Consider the following 23156-nt stretch of genomic DNA (forward strand, 5'->3'; position numbering starts at 1 on the left):
AGTATTAAGTTGGTATTAATTCAGTGAATGATAACACTGTGTAACAACGACTTCGTTGTGGAAGCGGAAGCTACTTAGTATATTGTTTTGTCTTACCTCTTAAAAATTTTCAATATTTTCGTTGAATTTTCGCTACCTACCTCATACTTTTTGACGTGTTTCCTATATATTATTTTAGTTATCATTAACATTTATTATATATTTCTAAGTTTTTAATTCTAAAATGTAAAACTCAATGCTATGGTATATACAAGTTGCTTATAAAATTCGGTGCAGTTGGACCTTGTTATTTGACATCGTCGACAACAGCAACAACAGTTTTTTCTGTTGCACTTAATAGTCCAACTCGATTTGTGCATTCAAAATTTATGGAGCTTTATCTGACAATTTTTGATACTTTAATATTAAAGCATTGTAGTAAACATTCTCTGTACGACCCAACGATAATCGTCAACAATCTGTTGGACGATACTTTTGTATCTAAGAAGAAAGCTTCAAATCATATTGAAGCTTTCGAATCGGCGTTCATGGAATTATGAACCTGGATTCATTGTCATATACGTTGTCGCAAATCAGCTATCTCGTCGCTAATTTGTCGAAAAAAAATTACAAATCCAGTGTTCAAGAAATATCAGACGTAAGTTGAGTTTGATTCTCTAACTATTTAATGTAAAAAAAAAACATATATATTAATATGTAGTTTTATTTTGATTCATATAATTATTATAAATACTAATATTGTATTTTTAAATTCAGTAATTTTTATGTAAAGGATTATAACTTTTACATCACAATGTTAAGTAATAAACAATAACAATAAAATGAAATAATTGTCATATTAATAAAAATTGATATAAACTCTCGAGTGACTTAAACATTAGGTAGGAGTTTTAGCCCCCCTCCTCCTGATTTATTATTTGTACTGTTCTATTTTGATAGATATTAAAAATTAATTTTTTTTTAATTCAACTTGTTTCTAATTTTTATTCATAACTGTAAATTTATTTAAAAAAAAACTATTTTTCCACTAATAAATAAAAAGCCTATTGGTATATGTTAATATTTTATAAAGTTTATAATTGGTACTAAATATTTGTACTGTTTTTTAAAGTAAATAAAGAAAAATGATAATTATGCATCCAAGTAGGTAAGTATTTAATGTTAGGTAACAACGCATTAGATGACAATTTTTTTTTGTAATCATAAATAAAATACGGGTGGTATGTAAGGGCGGCAATAAAACTTTACCTGAGGTGTCAAAACTCTAAATACATCCTCTGTACCCAGGTCAATTTTTAGTCAAATATGTAGAATGTTGTTAATTAACTGTGTTATATGAGACAATTTAAACTACATGCTTTTTTTTAGATTTTATAATTGACCAATTATGTTAATTTTATTATATCAATTTTTTTTAGTTTGTTCTTTTATATTTGTTATATAAAAATAATAACTCAGTATTTTCATCAATAAAATTAAAAAATGCATCTAAATAGTACTTAGCTGTAAAATAAAAACAAAAATTACAATGCAGTAAAATTTCAAGCTTATATATTTATTTATTTTTTGTTTTTAAATTGAAAAGTTGTTTAACTATTAATTAGGGTAGAAATTAAAAAAATGTTCAAAATATAAAACCTAGTAAATAAATAGTGTTATTTAAAGCCATTTATTATTTCAAAGAAAAAAGGGAAATCCCTGCACAGTGTTATTAATTTAGAAATTTACATCATGAAGTTTCTATTAAAAATGAGATAATCACTCAAAAATTTGAAATAGAATTTTTCTTTTAAAAAATTTGTTTATTACTTAACCAATAATAGTAAGTTAACAAGCTCATATATTTAACAATATATTTAGATTATATTGAGATTTTTTTATTATATAAAGACTGCATTGTTATTAAGCAGTGCATAAATTATAATTTTTATGTAAAAAAATTGTTTATCTTTACTAAATTTTTATGTGTGTCAATTATAAAATTATTAATTTGTTATGAATCAATAATAATTTTTAAAAAAACATTCCTAATTATTAAATATCTTATAAAAACTAAAGTAAGTTAGGTACTTGCAATAAATCTTCATTATTAATATTTGTTAAAATAAACTTTTATATCTATAGGTCTATTTTATGTTATAATGAGTTAATTTATTTTTTAAGGCAATACAATTGCAAGGATTCGAAGCAGATCGACATCTTTTGCGTTTCTTATTTTCTTTTATTGATTTAAGAGATATAGAAGGACCTAGAAATACATCCCATAAAGATTATTATCAAGTTCAACTATTAACACAACAGTGTAAAACACTTTTGAATAAGCCAGCACTTACTTCAATTTTGTGTTTTGCTTTGGATAATCCACTTCCAATATCAAAAGTAATCATTAGTTGACTTAATGTACTGTATTTGATATTGAAATATTAATATTTTTATTTTATTTATAGCCTATTAAGCCATCAGTACAGTTTTTTAATCAGCTTAGTAGAATTTTACACCTTAGTCCTGTTCAAGAAGTTGTTTTTGGATTAGTGTGCTTAGAATCAGCCAATTTTTCAACATCAGCTTTACAATTTGTTAAACAAAAATTACCAGAATTAATTAAATCATACATTAACATAGGTATGTGTATACTACATATGAATAGGCACAAATTGTATGAAAAATTAAAATTTTTTAGACGGTAGTACTGATCAAGTCACTGAAGGTGGATTACATGAGTGTAGTCCTGAAGTTCTTCATTTGATTTTAAATCAAGTATTGAAAGTTGATGATCAATTTGGTATGATAAATTATTATTTTTTAAATATTTTTAATATTTTCTGAGGTTAAATTGATTCAACATAAGTTAAAAACATTAAATTAATAAAAAGTCAGTTTACCCATAATTAACTTTTTTTTAATATATTTTAAATTTTCAAATTCATACAATGTTTAAAAATGTATTGAATTATATGAAATTAAACTTGATTAATTTTAACTAAAAACCCAACTATATAAGTTAGAGTTACATTTTAATGGTTTAAGTCTTTTATAACAACTTTTTAATGATAATAACTTAAGGTTCTAGAATTGAACGAACATATCAACAGAAATTGGGATTTTTCAATTATTAGTCTATTTCAATCAATATATAAAATATTTTTTAATTTGAAAATGGTGTAACATTAATTATATCGGAAGGATTATTTTTTTAAGAAATATATTTTTTCATTAGCCTGAATGTAAAATGAATTTTGATCTCCTGAAAAGTTATGTTGGATTGATAAATTTCTTTATTCCTAGATCCTCAATTGAGGCATCTTGTATCAAAACAATTCAATAATTTTGATATAATTTATTATATTATTAAGAAGAATTTTTATAGGACATACCAAATAATTTTAAACATAATTAAATATGAACATTATGGTAAATGATAATTGCATGCATGATTTATTACAAAAATCTATTATATACAAAAATAAATATTTTAAAAATATCTATAACTGATCTTAATAATTAACTGCACAATTAATATTTGGTTAATTTATCAATAACAATAAAGTTGATTTTGTCAAAATAAAATAAAGTTTTATTATTATTTTAGGAATTGATAAAGATATTAAAAAAGCTCTTTTAGAAAACTTAAGACGTGACTTTCCACTTGAAGTTGTTCCTGTCTTGTTGGCACCTTTGATTTACTCAGAGAAACTAGATTGCCCAATGGAAAAAATAAATCAAGATATATCTTCAATCTCTAACACAATGGTAATTTCTATTTTATCTTTATTATATAATAAATAAATTACACGGCTGCTGGTTACTGATAGTCGGTCATAGAAAGTGTATTGGAAGTGGTGCGTAAAAAGGAAGCACAATACAACATTAGAACCCATGGCCTAAGGCATTGTAGAGACAAACCTTACTATTAGGGTACTGTGCACTTATGATTTAGATCCCGATACACTTTCATATAGGATAATAACGTTATATGTGGCTGAAAAAAACTGGTATCATGTCATAAAGTTATAACAAAGATAAAAAATTACATATTTAATATTCTTAAATGTGTTGCCTGCGATGGGAGTATATGGATTCAGATAATAAGTTTAATTATTTATTTTAACATAATATTTTTATAAAATACCAAACTAATATATTTTTAAATGTTTTACTATTACAGTTAGAAACATCATTAGCTGATTTAGTTATGGAAATGGGCTATTCTGCTTGCTCTTCATTAGAAGAATGTCGTAGGCATTTACTATCAATAACTGGTGGAAATTCATCATCTATAATTTTTGGCCCACAGTCAGTTGCTAAGGTGATATCAATGATGACACGCACCCATACTGGATTAGACACTCAAGTTACTTTGCCATATTGGTCTGGAGATAATTCCAATAATGATGTTGATAAAATTGCTAATGGCAATGGATCAAATACTTGGAATGTTGAGGTTTTTGTACATACTCTAAAAGATTTGGTAAGAATTATGTATAGTGTTAAATTTTTCCATATTAAATATTAAATAAATAAATTTACTAAAATAATATACAGGATGATTTTCTTATCATAACCTACTTAATTATTTGCAGAATAAAAATAATTAAACATTTTGTTACTTTTAGTTTAATAATATTCTTGAATTATCACTTCTTCTTTTTCCCCGCCTTAATCCCAACTACTTGGGGTGGGCCAATGTTATCGAATTATCACTACCTATGCAATACTTTTTAAGTTCATTCCTTATGTTTCCATACTTATATGTTTTGTAAGGGTAATAACTTTCAAATGAAAACACATATTTTGAATTTAATAAAATGTTTTAGATTTTTCTTTAATAGAAAAACCAGTGTTATTGTCATACATGTATTTATTGATAGATATACTTAAATTATGGTAGTTAACAAGGCACAATGTTATGAGTTAACATTTATAAATATATCAACAGGCAAAACTGAAGGGATATTTGATGATAAATTCATAGTTGACTATAAATGCTGTATAACTGTACATAGTTATTTATAAAAAAAAACAATTAGCTAACTATTGGTAAAATTCTTTATTATTATACATGTATTTTAATTAAAAAATTAAAAATTTAAAAGGTTTATATCTAATAAACAGATGAAGTTATATTAAATATTTAATCATATTGAGTTATTTAATACTTAAAAAGTATTTCATAGCTAAAAAATTTGAGATACAATTATGTTACCAAAAAATGTTTTCAAAATTATATTTATTCTGTGAGTAATTGAGTGGGTTATTATATAAAAAAAATCACTCTCTATAGTTATAAAAAAAATATTATTTACTTTCAACTTATAATTGACTATTATTTTTGATAAATGTACAGACAAATACTTATGTGATTTAATATTTTTCAGAACCCATCGTTATTATGGTTAGATGTAATTAAAGAACTAGATCATGCTGAATTTATGATAAAAGATAGGCAAGGTCTAGTCCTTCTTTTCTCTACAATTCGAATAGGTTTGAAAGGACAAGGTTATCACATGGAAAATTTCCCTGTTGAAATGATTTACAGACATTGGACTAACTCTGAATCTCAAGTAATTAATATATAAATTTTATATTATTTGATAATTTATTTTTTATTATTTATTTTTGAATAATAAAAGAATAATATTATTATCAAACAAATTTTTATAAATACAAATATATATACATAACGATTCTTTCAACACTAACTACTCAATTTTTCTAAAAATGATGGTTATTTTGTGAATTTTTTTTTGGTCTTTTTTAGTTTATATGTATTTTTATTAATCTGTTGTAAAATATTTATTTTTATCACTTATGTCTTATAGATTGGGTTGTCAATTATAGGGATGTCAACTAGCTTATAAACTGAAACATAATATAATTAAGAAAATAACTGTTTAAAAACAACTTTTTAACCAGTATTTCATTAGTTAATAACTTTTTATACCTAAGCGGAAAGAGGAAGCCGAGAAATTTCTAGTGATAAAAATATCATCTGTGTCCTCATTTTCAATTATTACTTTAAATTGTTAATAATTTCTGAAATACTGGTCCAAAAGTTGTCAACGACCAGTCATTTTCTTAATTAGTTTTTTTTTTTTATGAACTAGTTTAATAAGTATATTATTATTATTATAAAAATAAAATTGTCTTCTTTATAAAGAATAAGGGATGAATTAAAAAAAGTACTTAATAATTGATAAATGATAAATATTTGAAACTAAATAATTATTTTAAGAGAAATCAAATGGCTAATGTTATATTACTAAGTTAAGTTTTATTTTTATCTAGATGTCTTTAGTGCAACATATTCTTCAAAATTCTGATGTTTTTTGTTTTGCTGATTACCCTTATCGTTCAGTATCAGTTGATTTATTGAAAGTTATTCCTGAAGCAGATAACAAAGATATAAATAACTGGTAATAATATAACTTAATAAATAAATTTTTGCCATAATTAAATTAAGCTATTAAATTGTTTTTTTAAGGCGTTCAATTGAACTTGTTGATTTAATGCTTTACTTGGCAGAACGTGGTTTTTGTTACCAAGTACAAGAGTGTTTGAAGTTCCCTGCCCAAAAGTGTCCTGATTTATTAGCTCTAGCTCTTATACAATCTAATGGCCCTTTAAGTATGGTCAGACATGAAATGATAAGTGGTTTGATACCTATATTTCTTGGAAATCATAGCAATGCTGCAGTCATTTTGCACCACGCTTGGAATCATCAGGTAAAAGAGTTTTAACATAATTATCAAATTCACAATGTTAAGTTATAATCTATTTAATGAGGATAAGCTATATATCCGATTCCACTTCTTATGCTTTGTTTTTTGTATAAAGTTTTACTTTTTTAAATCTAATCCTATTTATTTAATCTTCCCATTTAAGTATATTTTAAAAAGTTGATGTAAGAAAATACATGTTTTTCATTTTATAGTCCTTTATATATTTTTTAAATAATAGATCAATCAATTTAATAACTATAAATAAAAATTAATTAGTTTTAACAATATTTGTTTAAATATTGTGTGAAAGAATTTTAGCTAATCATATATTAATTTATTGATTAAATAATTTTAATAATTGATTATTAACAATAAAATTTCAGAATATTGGCCTTAGGCATACTTTAGTTCAAGCAATGAGTGAATGGTATGTTCGTAGTGATTATGACCACATAAAACTCTCTAGAATTTTAGATATTGCTCAAGATTTAAAAGTATGTTGCATAAATCATTAAAATTAGTAAATTATTTTAAATTTTACTTTTATTTATTTTATTTACTTTTTAGGCTCTGTCATTATTGTTAAGTGTTCAACAGTTTGCTTTTGTCATAGATTTAGCTTGTTTAGCTTCACGACGTGAATATTTAAAATTGGACAAATGGCTTTCAGATAAAATTCGGGAGCATGGTGAAAGTTTCATGACTGCATGTGTTAAATTTTTACAGGTATATATAAATTTAATACTCTTTTGTGTTATAAAAAATACATGTATTCAAAGGTACTATAATGATGATTATCATCATGATCATCGTTATTTATTAAAATCAATGCCTTGCCCTTGAAGTCACTTTTTTCTGTTTGACTTCAAATTCTTCAGTGAAACAACAGACGCACAGTTCATGAGTTCCAAGATATGTTCAAAATATTTTTTCCTTGGCGTCTCCTTGGTTTCCTCCCAGTTATTTTTCATTTGAAGATGTTGACTATAAAGTCATTGTCTCGAATGATGTGTTTGATGAACTTTATTTTATTTAATGATTTTATCTAACAGAAATGTTTAATGACATTTATTTTATTAACAGAAGCGTTGTCCTCAATTGATTGGATTATCAGTTAAAGATGAAAACTTATCAAAGTACACACCATTATCTTCTGAAACTATATTAACTATGCTCAATTGCTTAAGAAACATTAATATTGGGTAAATTAATTTTTTTTAAATAAACTTCTATCTAGTGATAACATTGTATAGTCAATTAAATATTAAAATTTGTTTATTAATATTTTTTAATACTTTAATACTATTATTGTTTTTAATTACAATTTAACGGCTTAAATGCACTTTACCATCCTCTTCAAAAATGTTGACATTTTTTTGGAAACGGTTTGTTTAAAAGTTTCAAGCTTTTAAAATTTATGTTTTTCTATAAACTCATCACCCTTTTTGTATGATTTTTACTGAAATTAATGCTCATTTCAATTATTTTTGTCTTTAATCATAATAGAGTATATATTGTAAACAAATATAATCTACAAAAAAAAAAAAAAAAATTAACTTATATTGTTACTTTTCTACAGTTGATTGATATACCTCACACATCTAAATGCAAGGTGCTGTAGTCTTGTGGCTGCTTCTTTTCATTTTCTTTATCTATAATATATAAGTAAAACTTAATAACCAACTACCTGTCATAGTCTTTTTTTTTTTCCTAAAGTATCATAATAATGAGAAGAGTTTTCAAAGTTTTGATTATAGAATACAATATTACACTCAATTCAGTTAATAAAATTTGTAAGGGGTTAAATAATTCCAGCCAGATTTTTATTTAATTGAAAACAAAAATATTACATTGGAATGTAAATACGTTTTTGTAAAATTGTTTAAAAATTAACATCTTTTTTAAACAATTTTCAACAAAATTTTTAAACACCTTTGAAAACTGTAAGGGGGTGATGAAGTGCAGTTTTTCCCGATCCAACTAGATTTTAATTATATAATAATAACTTAATTCACTTTTTTGTAGAACAATATCTCAGGAACTTTCTGAAGCTATTATGTTAATGGTAACTAATTGTACTAACATGTATATTTCAAAAGTTGCTTCAACTCGTTTAAACTCATCTGCTCCACCTCCAGCCATTTTACGTACATCACAACATCACCGTCCGATAGAAGGACCTTCACCTCAAGTATTAGTAGACCAATTAACTGGTCTTGCTACAAGTCTTGCAAGTTTAGGTCTGAATCCTTCAGCCCAATCAGCATCTACTTTCACTTTACCGGGTTTGGATCAAATTGAAGTTGCTGTATGAAAACATGAAACTTAATACATAACTTATTTTTAGGATCATTAGGACAGTTAGTTCAAACTTCTGGTTCACCATCTAGAAATTTAGTTGGTAATACTTCTGGACATAGTGGCTTTTCTATTATGACATCATCATCCACTAATGCTCCTGGCCCAGCTGTATCTAGTCAATTATCTGGACAATCTAATATGTTAGGCCGTTTGCCACAGCAACAAGTTACACCTTCAGCTATTGGTAAAGCAAATCATTTAAGTGAGTCAATGAAAAATAAAAAATAACTTGTAAAATAATTAAATTGTTAATTAATTGGTTTATTTTTTAGTTGATAGTAGTCTATTTGTTGATGGTAACATGCCAGTTTCTGTGCCGAAAGATATTGAAGATGAAGCTAATAGTTATTTTCAGCGTATTTACAATTTAGCTCCACATCATTCTTTATCTATTGATGAAGTACTTGAAATGTTAAAAAGATTTCAAGAGTCACCTGTTAAACGTGAAAGAGTAAATCATTTTTAAATTCATTTAAATTTATATTTATATATATAATTAAATGTTTTATATTGTTTTGTGTAGGAAGTGTTTTGCTGCATGCTAAGGAATTTATTTGAAGAGTATAGATTTTTCCCTGCTTATCCTGAAAAAGAACTTATTACAACAGCTCATTTATTTGGTGGTATTATTGAGCATGGCCTTGTTTCGTATGTATTTGATAATAAGATTTAAAAAATATTAAATCTCAATTGATTAATTTGTTAATCTCTTCAGAAATTACAAAGCTCTTGGCTTAGCACTTCGTTTTATTTTGGATGCCCTCAAAAAAAGTCCTAATTCAAAAATGTATAATTTTGGTGTAACTGCATTAGATCGTTTTAAACATCGTTTAAAGGATTATCATCAATATTGTTCACATATATCTACTATTCCTCATTTTCAACAATTTCCACAGCATTTAATTGAGGTATTAAACTTATAAAATCTAAGTAGTTATTGAAATAAAATAAATATTTATCAATGTTTTTTTAGTTTGTTGAATATGGTAAAAACTCTCAAGAACCACCATCATCTCGAAGTATAGATATAGTTGGAACAAATAATTCATTACCCCAAGCTTCTTTTATGCCTAATCCACACAATTCTTTTAAAGCTCAAAGTATTACTACTACAACTACAACAACAACTGTTTCATCTGCATCTACTAAACTCATTACTACAAATGCTGTTTTACCATCCAGGGTAATTTTAAATTCAAAATAATAAAAATAATTTAAAAAGAAATGTGTTGGTAATTTATAGCCTTCAATTGCAAATACTACAAACATTGACACATTGTTGGTTGCAACAGAGAAAGATGAAAAATTAATTGTTCCACCAGAAAATGTTCAAGATAAAATAGCATTCATCTTCAATAACTTAAGTCAAGTTAATCTACAAACTAAAGTAAATTTTAATTAATTGTATAATTTTATTTTGTAATTAATATTTTTGCTCTAAAATCAACATAAAACATTGAATATATATTTTGTTTTAAAGTAACACTAGCTGTTGGAAGAAGGAATGATGTTATTTATATATTATTTAATGAAAAGGAATTTATTTATGAGCTAGTGTAAATTAACTATAACTAAATATTTTATATTTCTGTCTTTAATAAATTTTTAAAAAATAGTCCACTCAATAATATTGTTCAATATCAATTATTTAATATTAGCAATAATTTTTTGTTTATTATATTTGTTTTATAGTGTGATGAAATAAGAGAAATTATAACCAATGATTACTTGCCTTGGCTATCACAGTATTTAGTCATGAAGCGTGTTAGTATTGAATTAAATTTCCATACATTATACTCAAATTTCTTAGACTGTTTAGGCAATGAAGTTTTAAACTCCTTGATTATATTAGAGACATTCAGGAATATAAGAGTGAGTTATCAACAAATTATTGGTAAAATCATTTTTAAATAATTATTTATCATCATATTAATTTTTTGTTAGGTTTTATTAAGAAGTGATAAAGGAATGGCTAATTTCTCTGATCGATCTCTATTGAAAAATTTGGGTCATTGGTTAGGAATGATTACCTTAGCTAAAAATAAACCAATATTACTTGATGATATTGATCTTAAAATGTTACTTGTTGAAGCTTATAATAAAGGTCATCAAGAGTTATTGTTTACAGTTCCATTTATTGCTAAAATACTAGAGTCATGTGCTAAAAGTAAAGTAAGTAAATTATTCAATGAGGCTATGTTTATCATTTTATAATATATTGTAATTTTATTTAGGTGTTTAAACCAAGAAATCCATGGACAATGTCAGTCATGAACTGTTTGGCTGAACTTCATCAAGAACCTGATTTAAAATTAACATTGAAGTTTGAAGTTGAAGTGCTTTGCAAAGCTTTAAATATCGAACTTAAAGTTAGTATAAAATATTTATATTTAAGTACAATATATATTAATTTTCATATTATTTTAGGATTTAAGTCCTGGTTATGTTCTCAAAGATCCTGAAATTGCTAAAAAATTAGAACCTCAACTATCTAATGGAGAAAATATGAAACCTCAATTACAATCTCAATGTGCTTCAGAACAACCTAAAGTCTCGGCACCAACTCCTCAACGTCAAACACCTATTCTTCAAAGTAATTTTAGCTTATTACTTAAATTTATTTCACCAAATAACTAAAAAATAAAGAAATCATAACTATGTAATTAAAATAAAATTAATACATAAAAATCTAAGTACATATTATTCTGTTTATAGCTATAGTGTCTTCTCAAGCTCAGCAATCAAACATAACTTCAACTGTTCAGTCTGTGACAACCAACACTAGATTCAATGATGAATTAGTTGGTCATGTTGTAGCTGCTGGAGGAGTCACAACTTTAACATCAACTGGAAGTATGGGAATTAGTGGCACACCAGGAATGTCGCCTACTTTACCATTGGTTGAACCTAAATTTAATTATGTAACATTCAATACAGCCAATTCTTCACAGATTATGTCCATGATAGTTATAAATCCTCAAGTATGTTAATAAATTCACTGAATTGTACAAATTTAAATGGTACTTAAAGAGTTTTATATTTATTTTATAGATACCATTATTTGTAAATCAACCAACATTAAAGACTTATGTTCGGGCAGCTATTGAAAGATCAATTCAAGAGTGGATTAATCCTGTTGTAGAGAGATCTGTTAAAATTGCAGTAATTACTACTGAACATACTGTCAAAAAAGTAAATTTGAAACGTCTAATTTTTTAGAATTTATGCTGAAAATTATTATTAATATTATTTAATGCTTATTATTCAATAATTATGCATTGACATTTTCAAATCTCAAAATTTAAATAACATAACCTTCAAATAACAATAAAAATTTTTATTTATTTAAGTTTATGTTATTTATATTTATCCTCAGTTAATAGTTATTTATTGTACTAGACAGTACTTTAAAACTTAAATAAATTATGTAATAATTGTATAATTAGTTAAAGTTTATTAAACTTAATAAATATAGTATTTACTTAATATTTTACTTTACTAGGACTTTGGTATGGATCCAGATGAATCACATTTACGGAAAGCAGCTCATTGTATGGTTAGAAATTTAACTTCTGGTTTAGCAATGATAACATGTCGTGAACAGGTTATTCAAACATTGACTTCAAACTTGAAGCAGCACTTTTTAAGTGTATTGATTGTAAGTACTATTTTAAGTTAATATTTAATAATTCAGTTAAATATATAGAGTGGAACAGATCTAACTAATAACTCTTCTAACTTTTGATACAATTATCATTTTAATATAATTTTTTAAACTTCTTTAAAAACATATTATATAATATTCTTTTAACATATAAAAATTGTTTAAAAAAATACATACACCAAAATTATAATTGTAGCAAAAGTTATGAGTTGCCAGTTATATCTTTTACATTTATTAAATGTATAATACTGGTATATATTTTTATTTTAGACACCTACTCAATCTCAAAAAGAAATGATTGACCAAGCATGTACCATATGTGCAAATGATAATTTAGAATTAGCTTGTGCTTTTGTTCAAAAAACTGCTACTGAAAAGGCAGTTATTGAAATTGATAAATATCTTAAAAATGTAAATTAATTAAAAAAATTTTTGATGACTAAATAAAGTTATATTTTTATAACTTGTATTATAGGAATATGAAAGACGTAGTTTATCTAGAATGGAAGGTCGTCGTTATTGTGATCAAATTGTTGTGAGTGGTCAAGCTGAGTTCTTACCTGATACGTTGCGTAATAAAATTGGTTTACCACCACCACAAATGATAGGTGTTTATGAAGAATTTGCTAGAAACATCCCAGGTTTTCAACAATTGGATAGGGAAGCTGTTTCGATGTTTATGCCTAAATCTGTTAGTATTAAAACAAAGTTTTACTAACTTTTACTAAAATATTTTTATTGTTATTATTATTTAGGGAATACCTCCAGATGAGATGGCTGTAGTTTATGAAAAACTTATTACTGAAGTTGAAGTACTCTTACAATTATATATGACTAACCAAAGAATTATGTCAAATACTACTCAACCAGCAAATTTGCATGGTGTTTTAGAAGCATTAATAACACTGAGAAGATGTCGTGATGTTGTTACAGCTGCTAATGTTGTAAATAAAGTAAGAAAAATTTAATTAGTACAATGTAAAAATTAAGTTTTCATAAATTGTAAACTTTTGAAAGAAATAATATTTTTTTTATAGGTAGTAGAAAGTTATTTGGATGGATTAAGCCCTTCTGCTAATCAAGATTTAGATATGAGTATTAGATATCGTGATCTACATTTAAATATATTCAGAGCTTTCCAAGATCCTCGTGCATACAATCTACAATGGACAAACAAAACGTTAACTAAGTTTGTTTTTATTTATATCTATTATTATAGTTCTTTACATTAACATAATTTTTTTCTAGAGCTATTATGGAATCAAGAGATGAATTGCGATTTAATTTAGATGCTATTGATGTTTTAATCCGTGCTGGTATGGTAAATATTAGTATGTATGATATGCATTTAGCTATGTCTATGGATAGTGGAACTAATTACGTAGCTATGGCCTATGTTAAACAATTTTTGCAAAATTATCTAATTGACAATAGATCTAATTCTCCTATTACTGAACATCACTTACAAGCTACCATTGATGCTTTAAACACAATTATACTCAGTGGTCGTCCTGTTCCTGATGGGTAATTAAACATTTTTTTTTTATAATAATCACTATAATTTGATTAATTTGTAATTATTTCTTTAATTGAATAAAAAGACTAACAGCAATTATTGAAGTAATAAGGCCTTCCCAGACAGAAAATAATACAGTAGAAAGAATGACAAGTAGTAACAGTAATTCTTCTGCTCATATCCAACATGGAATGTTACAAGTAAGAATTCTTTTTTTCGAAGTGTTTTATGATTACTGTTAATTATTATTTAATTAATTTAATACTACTGAATGATTATCGTTAAAAAAAAAAACTTATATTTTATATTATTAAAGGGAAGAGACTTTGATGATCCACCTGGTCTTTTAGAAAAAACTGAATATCTTTTAAAAGAGTGGTTAACTATCTATAGTGCTGCTCCAAACAGAGATCCTGGAAAAACATTTAGTGCTTATATACATCAAGTTAGTTAATAATATTTTAATTATTGTTATAAATGAAAAATTATTATTCTAAAAGTATTATTTGTATTTTTAGATGAATGTTCAAGGAATTTTGAAATCTGATGACATCATAACTCGTTTCTTCAGACTCAGCACACAAATGATGGTTGAGTTGTGTTATCGTCAAATACCAGATCAGACACAATCTCCATCTACTGTAAGAGCAAAACTATTCCATACAATTGATGCCTATGTAAAATTAATAGTATTGTTAGTTAAACATTCTGGTGATGCAAATGCAATAACTACCAAAACTAATCTACTTAATAAAGTAATTAAATAAATAATTTTTAGTTCCATCACCAAATTATTAATAAAATTTTATGTTTAAAGGTTCTTGGTATTGTTGTTGGGGTTTTACTTCAAGACCACGATGTACAAGCCACTGACTTTCATCAACTACCATATCATAGAATATTAATAACCTTATTTCTTGATTTAAATGCTCCTGATCCTGTACTTGAATCAATAAATTATCCAGTAAGATAATAAATGAGAGACAATAATTTGATTGTGTTTTATATTTTAATATTTTGATAGATATTAGCTGCCTTTTGCCACACTTTTCACTTGCTTAGACCAAGAAAAGTTCCTGGTTTTGCATATGCTTGGTTGGAGTTAATATCTCATCGTATTTTTATAGGTCGTCTTTTAGGATTAACTCCACAGCAAAAAGTAAGTGTTATAATAAAGATAATTATTGCAGTTAAAAATCTTTATTTCAAATATATATTTATAATGTATTACTATTATTTTACAAAATAATTTTTTAAAATATTAAAAACTAATATTATATTCAATTCATAAAAATTTTTAGCGGCAACGTGCTTATGATCAAACACCAGTTACTGATGTTCAGGGTTGGAATTTCTATGCTCAGCTTCTCATTGATCTATTTAAATACCTAGCACCTTTTCTAAGAAATGCTGAACTTGCCAAACCTGTACAATTACTTTATAAAGGAACACTAAGAGTACTACTTATACTACTACATGATTTCCCAGAATTTTTATGTGAATTCCATTATGGATTTTGTGATGTTATTCCACCCAATTGCATTCAGGTTTGATTGCTAATTATAGCATACTTTTGTGTATGAGAAAGTGACATTAATTAATAAAAACAATTCTCAAGTTATTACTATAAATTAAATTTATCAAAAGGTTTTTTATTTAAGATTTATTCACATAAACTAATTAAATATAATGCATAGTGCAAAAAACATAAATGCATAATAAGTACTATAATATAGTAATTATTAAATTATTACATTAATTAATTACAAATAGATAAACTGTCTGATAGGAAATTTCTGCAACATTTTTTTGAACCCCAAATAAAATTAATTAGTGTTTGTATCGTCAATTTTGATAGGTTTATAATTTTTCCAACAACTCAATACTAATGCTATCTAAAAGATACTTATAGCTTTGTTCCAAAAAGAGCATTGCCTAAATTTCTTATTGTATCATCTATCTATTTGTATTTAATCAATGATTACTATTTTATGCTGTAACTATAAAATTTTTTTTAAAATTATGAAAAATATTTTATTTGTGACACTTACCTGTACTTATATATTGAGTGATCCATTTATCATAAATCACTCATTTACTTGCAAAATAAGTACAATATTGAAAAAAAAATTTCTTTTTTTTTTTAGTTGCATATATTTATTATTCATCAGTTATAAATTACTTTTTATTATTTATTATTATCATCCTTTGTAACTTATAGAGTTCTAATTAAGAAAATGACTGGAAAATAACAATTTATTGACTGTTGCTTCAAAAATAATTATCATTTTTATATGTAGGTTACTCAGTCTATATTTTTAAATTGTCATAACTTTTGAAGTACTTATGAATGTGTCAAAACTTGGAGATAAAATCCAAAAAAATAAAAAACTAACTTATATAATCCTTAATAAAACTGCAGTCTAATTTAACTGAAAAAAAATTGATGAATCATGAATTAAACTTTCTGAAAAAAAAGAATTTCATTTTTATTTGGTCTCAAGAAAAATGTCAACAAAAAACATTATAAGCAGCAGTATAGAAAACACGCTGTACCAATTAGAAGTCCTTGAAAAAGAAATCATCAGACAAAAAAGTTTCAAAATTCTAAGAAAAGCAGTCTTACCTAAACCAAATTATAACAAGGATGAATTAACTGCACTTAAAAATTTTACTTAACGACAACAACATCCTAATATTAATAGCAGACAAAGGGAATGCTACAGTGATCATGAACACTACAGACTACAATATCAAAATGAAGAAATTACTGGAAAAAGTCATATAAAATTGTAAAAAGAAATCCATTGAAACGAATAATCAAACTAGTTAACGGTGAAACAAAAAAAGAAATACTAGATGAAAAAGAACAATTACTATTAAGTTACAGTGCTAAGATTACTAATAATATAAGGAGTCCCAAAAATACATATGAATGATGTTTCACTCAAACCTATTGTCAGTGTCATAAACTCACAGACATATAATTTGGAAGGACACTTAGCAAGAATATTGAAAGCTAATACTGGAAAAACGGAGACATTCTTGTCAGTTTCGATGTTGTCTCCTTATTTACAATAGTACCAGTAAAAGGCACACTGATCATTATGAAAGAAAAAAAGTGACTAAATGAAAAACTCGAAGGGCTACTGGAAATATGCACTAAGGTAACAGTTTTCACATATCAAGACACTATCTTTGAACTAACTGATGTAATGGCCATGGGATCAAGGCTAGCAACAGTATTTGCTAATATATTCATGAAATGGTTTGAATAAAAAGCAATGAGCACATATACTCAAAAGCCCAAATGCTACGACACATTTGTTTTATGGGAACACAGAGTTGATCAACTAAAATCTTTCTTACAACATTTAAACAGTATATACGTCAACATACAGTTTACAATAGAAACCAAGAAAAAAGTATAATTGCCGTTCTTGGATGTTCTAGTAAAAAACAGCATAATGGAAAATTGGGCACGGGAGTGTACAGATATTTACATGCCGATTCACACCACTGCGTCTCACAAATATAGGGTTATTACATACGTAACAACAAGAGTTATTAGAATAGCTGACGGAGAACATGTGAAAGATGAAAAAGTATATTTACAGCAAGCACTACAAAATAATGGATATACAATCAAAAACATAAATTAGGCACTTAGGAAAACGAAAAATAAAACAATGATAATGAAAATAAAGACGATGACAAGAAAGGAGCACTAATACTGGCGTACATTTTAGGAATTACCGACCGCATTTCAAAAATCGCAAATAAATTTAAAATAAAAAACGTTTTTAAAATGAACACAGTTATAGGATCAAATACTCCGAAATTTGAAAGAGAAACTGTCAGAATTGCAAACACCCGGAGTCTATTAATTACTTTGTTTATCTGGTAAATCATACATTGGACAAACAGTAAGAGCTATTGCAACAAGAATAATAGAACACTCCAAAAACAGTGGACAAGAGATTCAATTTGACAAAATCAAAACACTGAACAAAGAAGCAATAGAATAAAAAAATGTCTAGAAAATTACAACAGAGTAGATGATTGGACTATTAGCAAGACTTGGTTACCTATCATACACCAGGCAAAAGTAAAATAAAAAAACAACAAAGAAAATAACGTAATATGTGAAAAAACATAACAGAAAATTGTCTGTGTAGAAAATGAAGTACTTAATGCCAAGAATTTAGTAAACAACAAAAACCGGATGTAAATATCAAACTGACTGAGTTGTTAACAACACAACAAAAACAATAACAGATAAACAATATCGACGTTATCTGTTATCAACTGATATAAAAATAGTATAGTTACAAACTATCACTTGATGAATATGGGCTCTGCAACTTCGATCAATATGAGCTAATAACTGAAAATGTGAATACATCCGTAAACATTTCCATCAATTCTGAAGTACTTGTCTAAAATTTGTTATTAACCCGTTATTAAATATATGCAAAACAAAACATTTTTTTTTGATATTTTATTTATTTTACAACTAATTGAGTGGTTTATGATAAACAGACTACTTTGTGTTTAACTTGAAAATAGATTTTGAATTTACTAATATTTTACTAGATGAGAAATCTAATATTATCAGCATTTCCACGTAACATGCGTTTACCAGATCCATTTACACCAAATTTGAAAGTGGACGTCTTACAAGAAATATCACTGTCACCAAAAATTAGCCCAGATTTTCAATGTTACATTCAGCCTTCAAGCTTTAAAAAAGTAAGGTTTTTTTAAATATTCTTGAAATAAAAGATTTTAATGAGAGTTCAATTTTGTTATTTTAACTTTTTTTTAGGATTTAGATTTATACTTGAAAACTCGTGCTCCAGTTACATTTTTGTCTGAGATACGTACTACTATGCAACAAAGTTGCTGCGAGCCTGGTATGCGCTACAACTTATCTCTATTAAATGCTATTGTTTTGTATGTTGGTACACAAGCCATCCAACATATAAGAAGTAAGGGTTTAGTCCCCAACACTTCAACAATTGCTCATTCAGCACATATGGATATATTTCAAAACTTGTCAGTAGATCTTGATACAGAAGGTAAAGAATATATAATTTTTTAAGTGTTTTATTCTATTTTTAACAGTTAATAGGTCTCCACATTTTTGTTATTTTTACTCAATTAATTCTTAACCAGTTAGGATTAAACTATTATTACAAAAAATTAATGTCTAAGAATTATGTATTATTTTATTAAATACATTCAGTTGTATGTATTATATTTTAACATAAAAGTTAATTTTAAGAAAGGATTATTTATTGATATTTTTATTGTTAAATGATAAAAAATTAAAACTTTCAACTTAATAATTTCTCTTATTATCATATTATTTTTAATTATTTAATTTATGTGTACTATTTTTTTCAGGTCGTTATTTGTTTTTAAATGCTATTGCAAACCAATTGCGTTTCCCTAATAGCCATACTCATTATTTTAGTTGTACTCTCTTATACCTGTTTGCTGAAGCTAACAGTGAAGCTATTCAAGAACAAATAACAAGGTAAAATTTTTATTTACTACAATAAGCGTTAATAAGTAGTTAAGTAGTATTTGTAATATATTCAAATGTAAATATTTTTATATTAATAGATTTTAATTATAACTTGACACAATACTTTTTGAGTATTTCAAAAAACACAACTGTAACATACTGTCTATTAAAATTTGTATCTTATTAAACTTAATATACATAGTATGCCATCCATTTTGTCATCTTTAATAACTTTTCGGTCAACAAATATTTTGTGTTACTTTTTAGCTCCGAAGGTTTTACTATGATGTGTTTTTTTTTTATTTGTGTCTGTTACCACTTTTACTCAGCTCTCACCGAACGGATTTCTTTCAACGATACGTCAAAAGATCACAAATTGTATCTAGTTGAATATATTACCCTCAAAAATTGAAAAAATTTCCCTCGTTCCCCGTAAATGGGGGAACCTCCAAAAAAATTACAAATTTAAAAATCGCTAATTTTCGAAATTTTTTCAATTTTTTTTACTAAAAACTGCCGTAACTTTTTCAAAAATGAACATATAATTATAATTTTTTTTTATACATGCTTGATATCTTTATCTATCATTTGATATATATTTTTTGTAAATCTGACACTTAACCTGCCCACAGGGAAGGATTTAAAATGACAACTTTTTCACAAAAAATTTACTTTTACACTTAACTTTTGAAAGTGTTCCGGAAGGTCTGACATTTCTTTATGTATCTTATATTAAAGATTTGTATGTATGTAATGTACTTTATTATGGAAAAAAAAAATTTGACCTCTAGACTTGTCTTCACGGCAAAAATGGCTACCAAATGCTATTTTCGTGTGAAAATTCTCGATTTTATTTTTTATCTTTTTAACTTTATAATGCTATAACTTATTGAAAAGTGTATGGATCAACACAATTTTTTTATGAAAAATAATATTTTTTTATAATCCTTTTTTCATTTGAGATACTTTATCTTAATCAGGATATTAATAAGGAACTAGCAGATCATGTAGCTTTTGGAATAATACACCAATTTTTTTTAAATTAAACACAATCTAAAGATTTGCATCGAAGCGTTTATTTTTGATAGTGATTTTAATCACTGTCAGATATCATTATACTTGATCCAACTATGCCACGTCACCACTGTGCCGCGACCCCCCTGTGCTGGGTTTTTTTTAAAAATAATTTTTCACAATTTTGAACAACAAACATTCTAATATGTAGAATAGATATGATACAGTGTGGATGGGTCAGCCTGTACTGGAGTATGTACACCCCATCTGTAATACATGCCCAGTTTATATACTAAAATGCTTGTTACTCAATATATACTTATTCTAAAATTTTTATTGATCCATCAAAATTATTCATAAGAAAAGAGCTAACATAAGGTTATTTAAAAATGTTGAAGTAATAAAAAAAAAATTAAATATTTTTTTTTCTTATTTGAGAAAAATTTATTTTTAGCATAGTCCAAAACTATAAAAATTATTTTAAAAAAAATTAATACATTATATTTGATGGATCAAAAGTTATATAAGTTGCCAAAACCTAGACATCTGTATATATATATATATATATTTTTTTTTTAATAATAAATTGTTAATTTTAATTTTATTCCATCAATATAGGGTATTATTGGAAAGATTGATTGTCAATAGACCACATCCGTGGGGTCTGTTGATCACATTTATTGAATTAATTAAGAATCCAGCATATAAATTTTGGCACCACGAATTTGTTCATTGTGCACCAGAAATTGAGAAGTAAGTTTAATATTTTATAGTTTATAATACATTTTTTGTTGCTGCTTTTATTATTTCACTAGTGGAGTGTACTATTTATGTAATTTGTTGTTATGTGTGTTATAAAGGTTATGTAATTCATACATTTTTTAAACAAAAAGCAATTAAAATACCTAATAAAAAATTGTATTATATGTTTTATCAATTATAATCATCATGCAATATTTTTATTTTTGTTTAGGCTCTTTGAATCTGTTGCTCGATCTTGTATGGTTCATAAGCAGCCTAATAATGTGACAGATGCTGGTGAATTACCAGATTTATAAATTAAATGATAATACTTCAATCAAATAATGTTTTATTTTAATTATTATACAATATTTTTTGTTTTATAATTTTATATAAGAAGAAAAAATGTTTTTGTTATATGTGCGATCAAAAAGATATAGTTTTCTTATTACTTTATTGTAAACTAATTATATACAAATGTAACATATTATAAAGTATCCATTTTTAGTATTTATAAAGATTATTAGTTTTGTAAGTAAATATGTTTGAAAGGTAGTGAATTTTAATATCCTTGTAAAAATATATATATATATTATTTATAAGTGTCTACAATAAAATAAAATATTCAATATGAAATAACATACTTAAATATGTATATTTTTAAATTAGATTATGATTTATAATTAGTTAAAAATGAAAAATTGTTGAAACATTATAAAATCCTTAATTTCAATGTGTCTATGAATGGGTTTCAGTAATCTCATTTACAAAATTTTAAATTGATATGAATCTGTTTGCAAAACTTCATTGGAATCAATTATAACATTAGAACACAAGAACTCTCAAGTACTTATGAAAGAGGTAATCAACCCTTTTTGATAAAAGTTAAAGGAGTTTAATTCAAGTTACTTTTTTTTTTAATCTGCGTAAATACTATTTATAAATTAAACTATTTACGACTGTTATAGAATGATGGTCAATTCTGTACATCTGGATATTAAATTTATATTAAGAAATTGGTTAATGATCCGATATATTTCTAATATTATATAATGTTCTTAATTTATCTAAGTAAACGCCTATAAGGAAATTAGTACAGATATAAAGTAATTTATATAAAAGAATAGCACTTAGACACTAATATATAAAATAGTAATAATAATAATAATAGAAAATATGTAAATAAATAATCAATATATATATATATATATGTATAAATATAAATTAATTATACGTTTTAAGAAAGAATTTCACCCTGGTTAAAGAGTCATGAAAAAAATCTAATTTATTGCTAACTAAATTGCAATTCATTAGCATACGGTAAAAATTACTATAATTTCCTTGTTCAAAGGAATGTAGAATATTGAACTATTACGGAAGATAAGAGTAGGAACATATAATGGAATAGTATTCAATATTTCAGGACATTCTATAGTTTTATTGATTAAGCCATGAATCTAACAGATATCAGCCATAAGGCGCCGGTTAGCAACAGAAGGAATATTATATTTTAGAAAAACCGTATTTAAATATAAATCTGTACCACCAATATTTAATCTGAATGCTAAAAAACATATTTGTATGTCTTTAGTTTAATATATTTTTTTA

General features: G+C 25.5%; 1 protein-coding gene across 1 annotated transcript; it reads left to right on the plus strand.

Annotated features, from left to right (window-relative positions):
* Positions 1-69: 69 nt before the first annotated feature.
* Positions 70-22191, plus strand: LOC126906156 (CCR4-NOT transcription complex subunit 1-like). Its single transcript, XM_050686476.1, has 42 exons — positions 70-637; positions 2164-2379; positions 2448-2622; positions 2681-2782; positions 3590-3750; positions 4166-4468; positions 5376-5561; positions 6286-6413; positions 6482-6722; positions 7103-7213; positions 7287-7445; positions 7803-7921; positions 8745-9004; positions 9067-9282; positions 9353-9531; positions 9604-9728; positions 9796-9988; positions 10054-10263; positions 10324-10467; positions 10773-10952; positions 11025-11252; positions 11315-11449; positions 11508-11673; positions 11796-12061; positions 12132-12272; positions 12583-12738; positions 13015-13155; positions 13220-13435; positions 13500-13697; positions 13782-13933; positions 13993-14268; positions 14346-14460; positions 14577-14705; positions 14779-15015; positions 15078-15224; positions 15285-15419; positions 15562-15807; positions 18857-19012; positions 19089-19341; positions 19670-19802; positions 21426-21560; positions 21781-22191. The coding sequence occupies exons 1-42, from the start codon at positions 536-538 to the stop codon at positions 21863-21865; spliced, it is 7356 nt and encodes a 2451-aa protein (XP_050542433.1). The 5' UTR covers positions 70-535; the 3' UTR covers positions 21866-22191.
* The last annotated feature ends 965 nt before the right edge of the window (positions 22192-23156 follow it).

The sequence above is a fragment of the Daktulosphaira vitifoliae genome, unplaced genomic scaffold (assembly GCF_025091365.1).
Source record: "Daktulosphaira vitifoliae isolate Bord-2020 unplaced genomic scaffold, ASM2509136v1 Scaffold_4, whole genome shotgun sequence".
Classification (NCBI taxonomy): Eukaryota; Metazoa; Arthropoda; class Insecta; order Hemiptera; family Phylloxeridae; genus Daktulosphaira; species Daktulosphaira vitifoliae.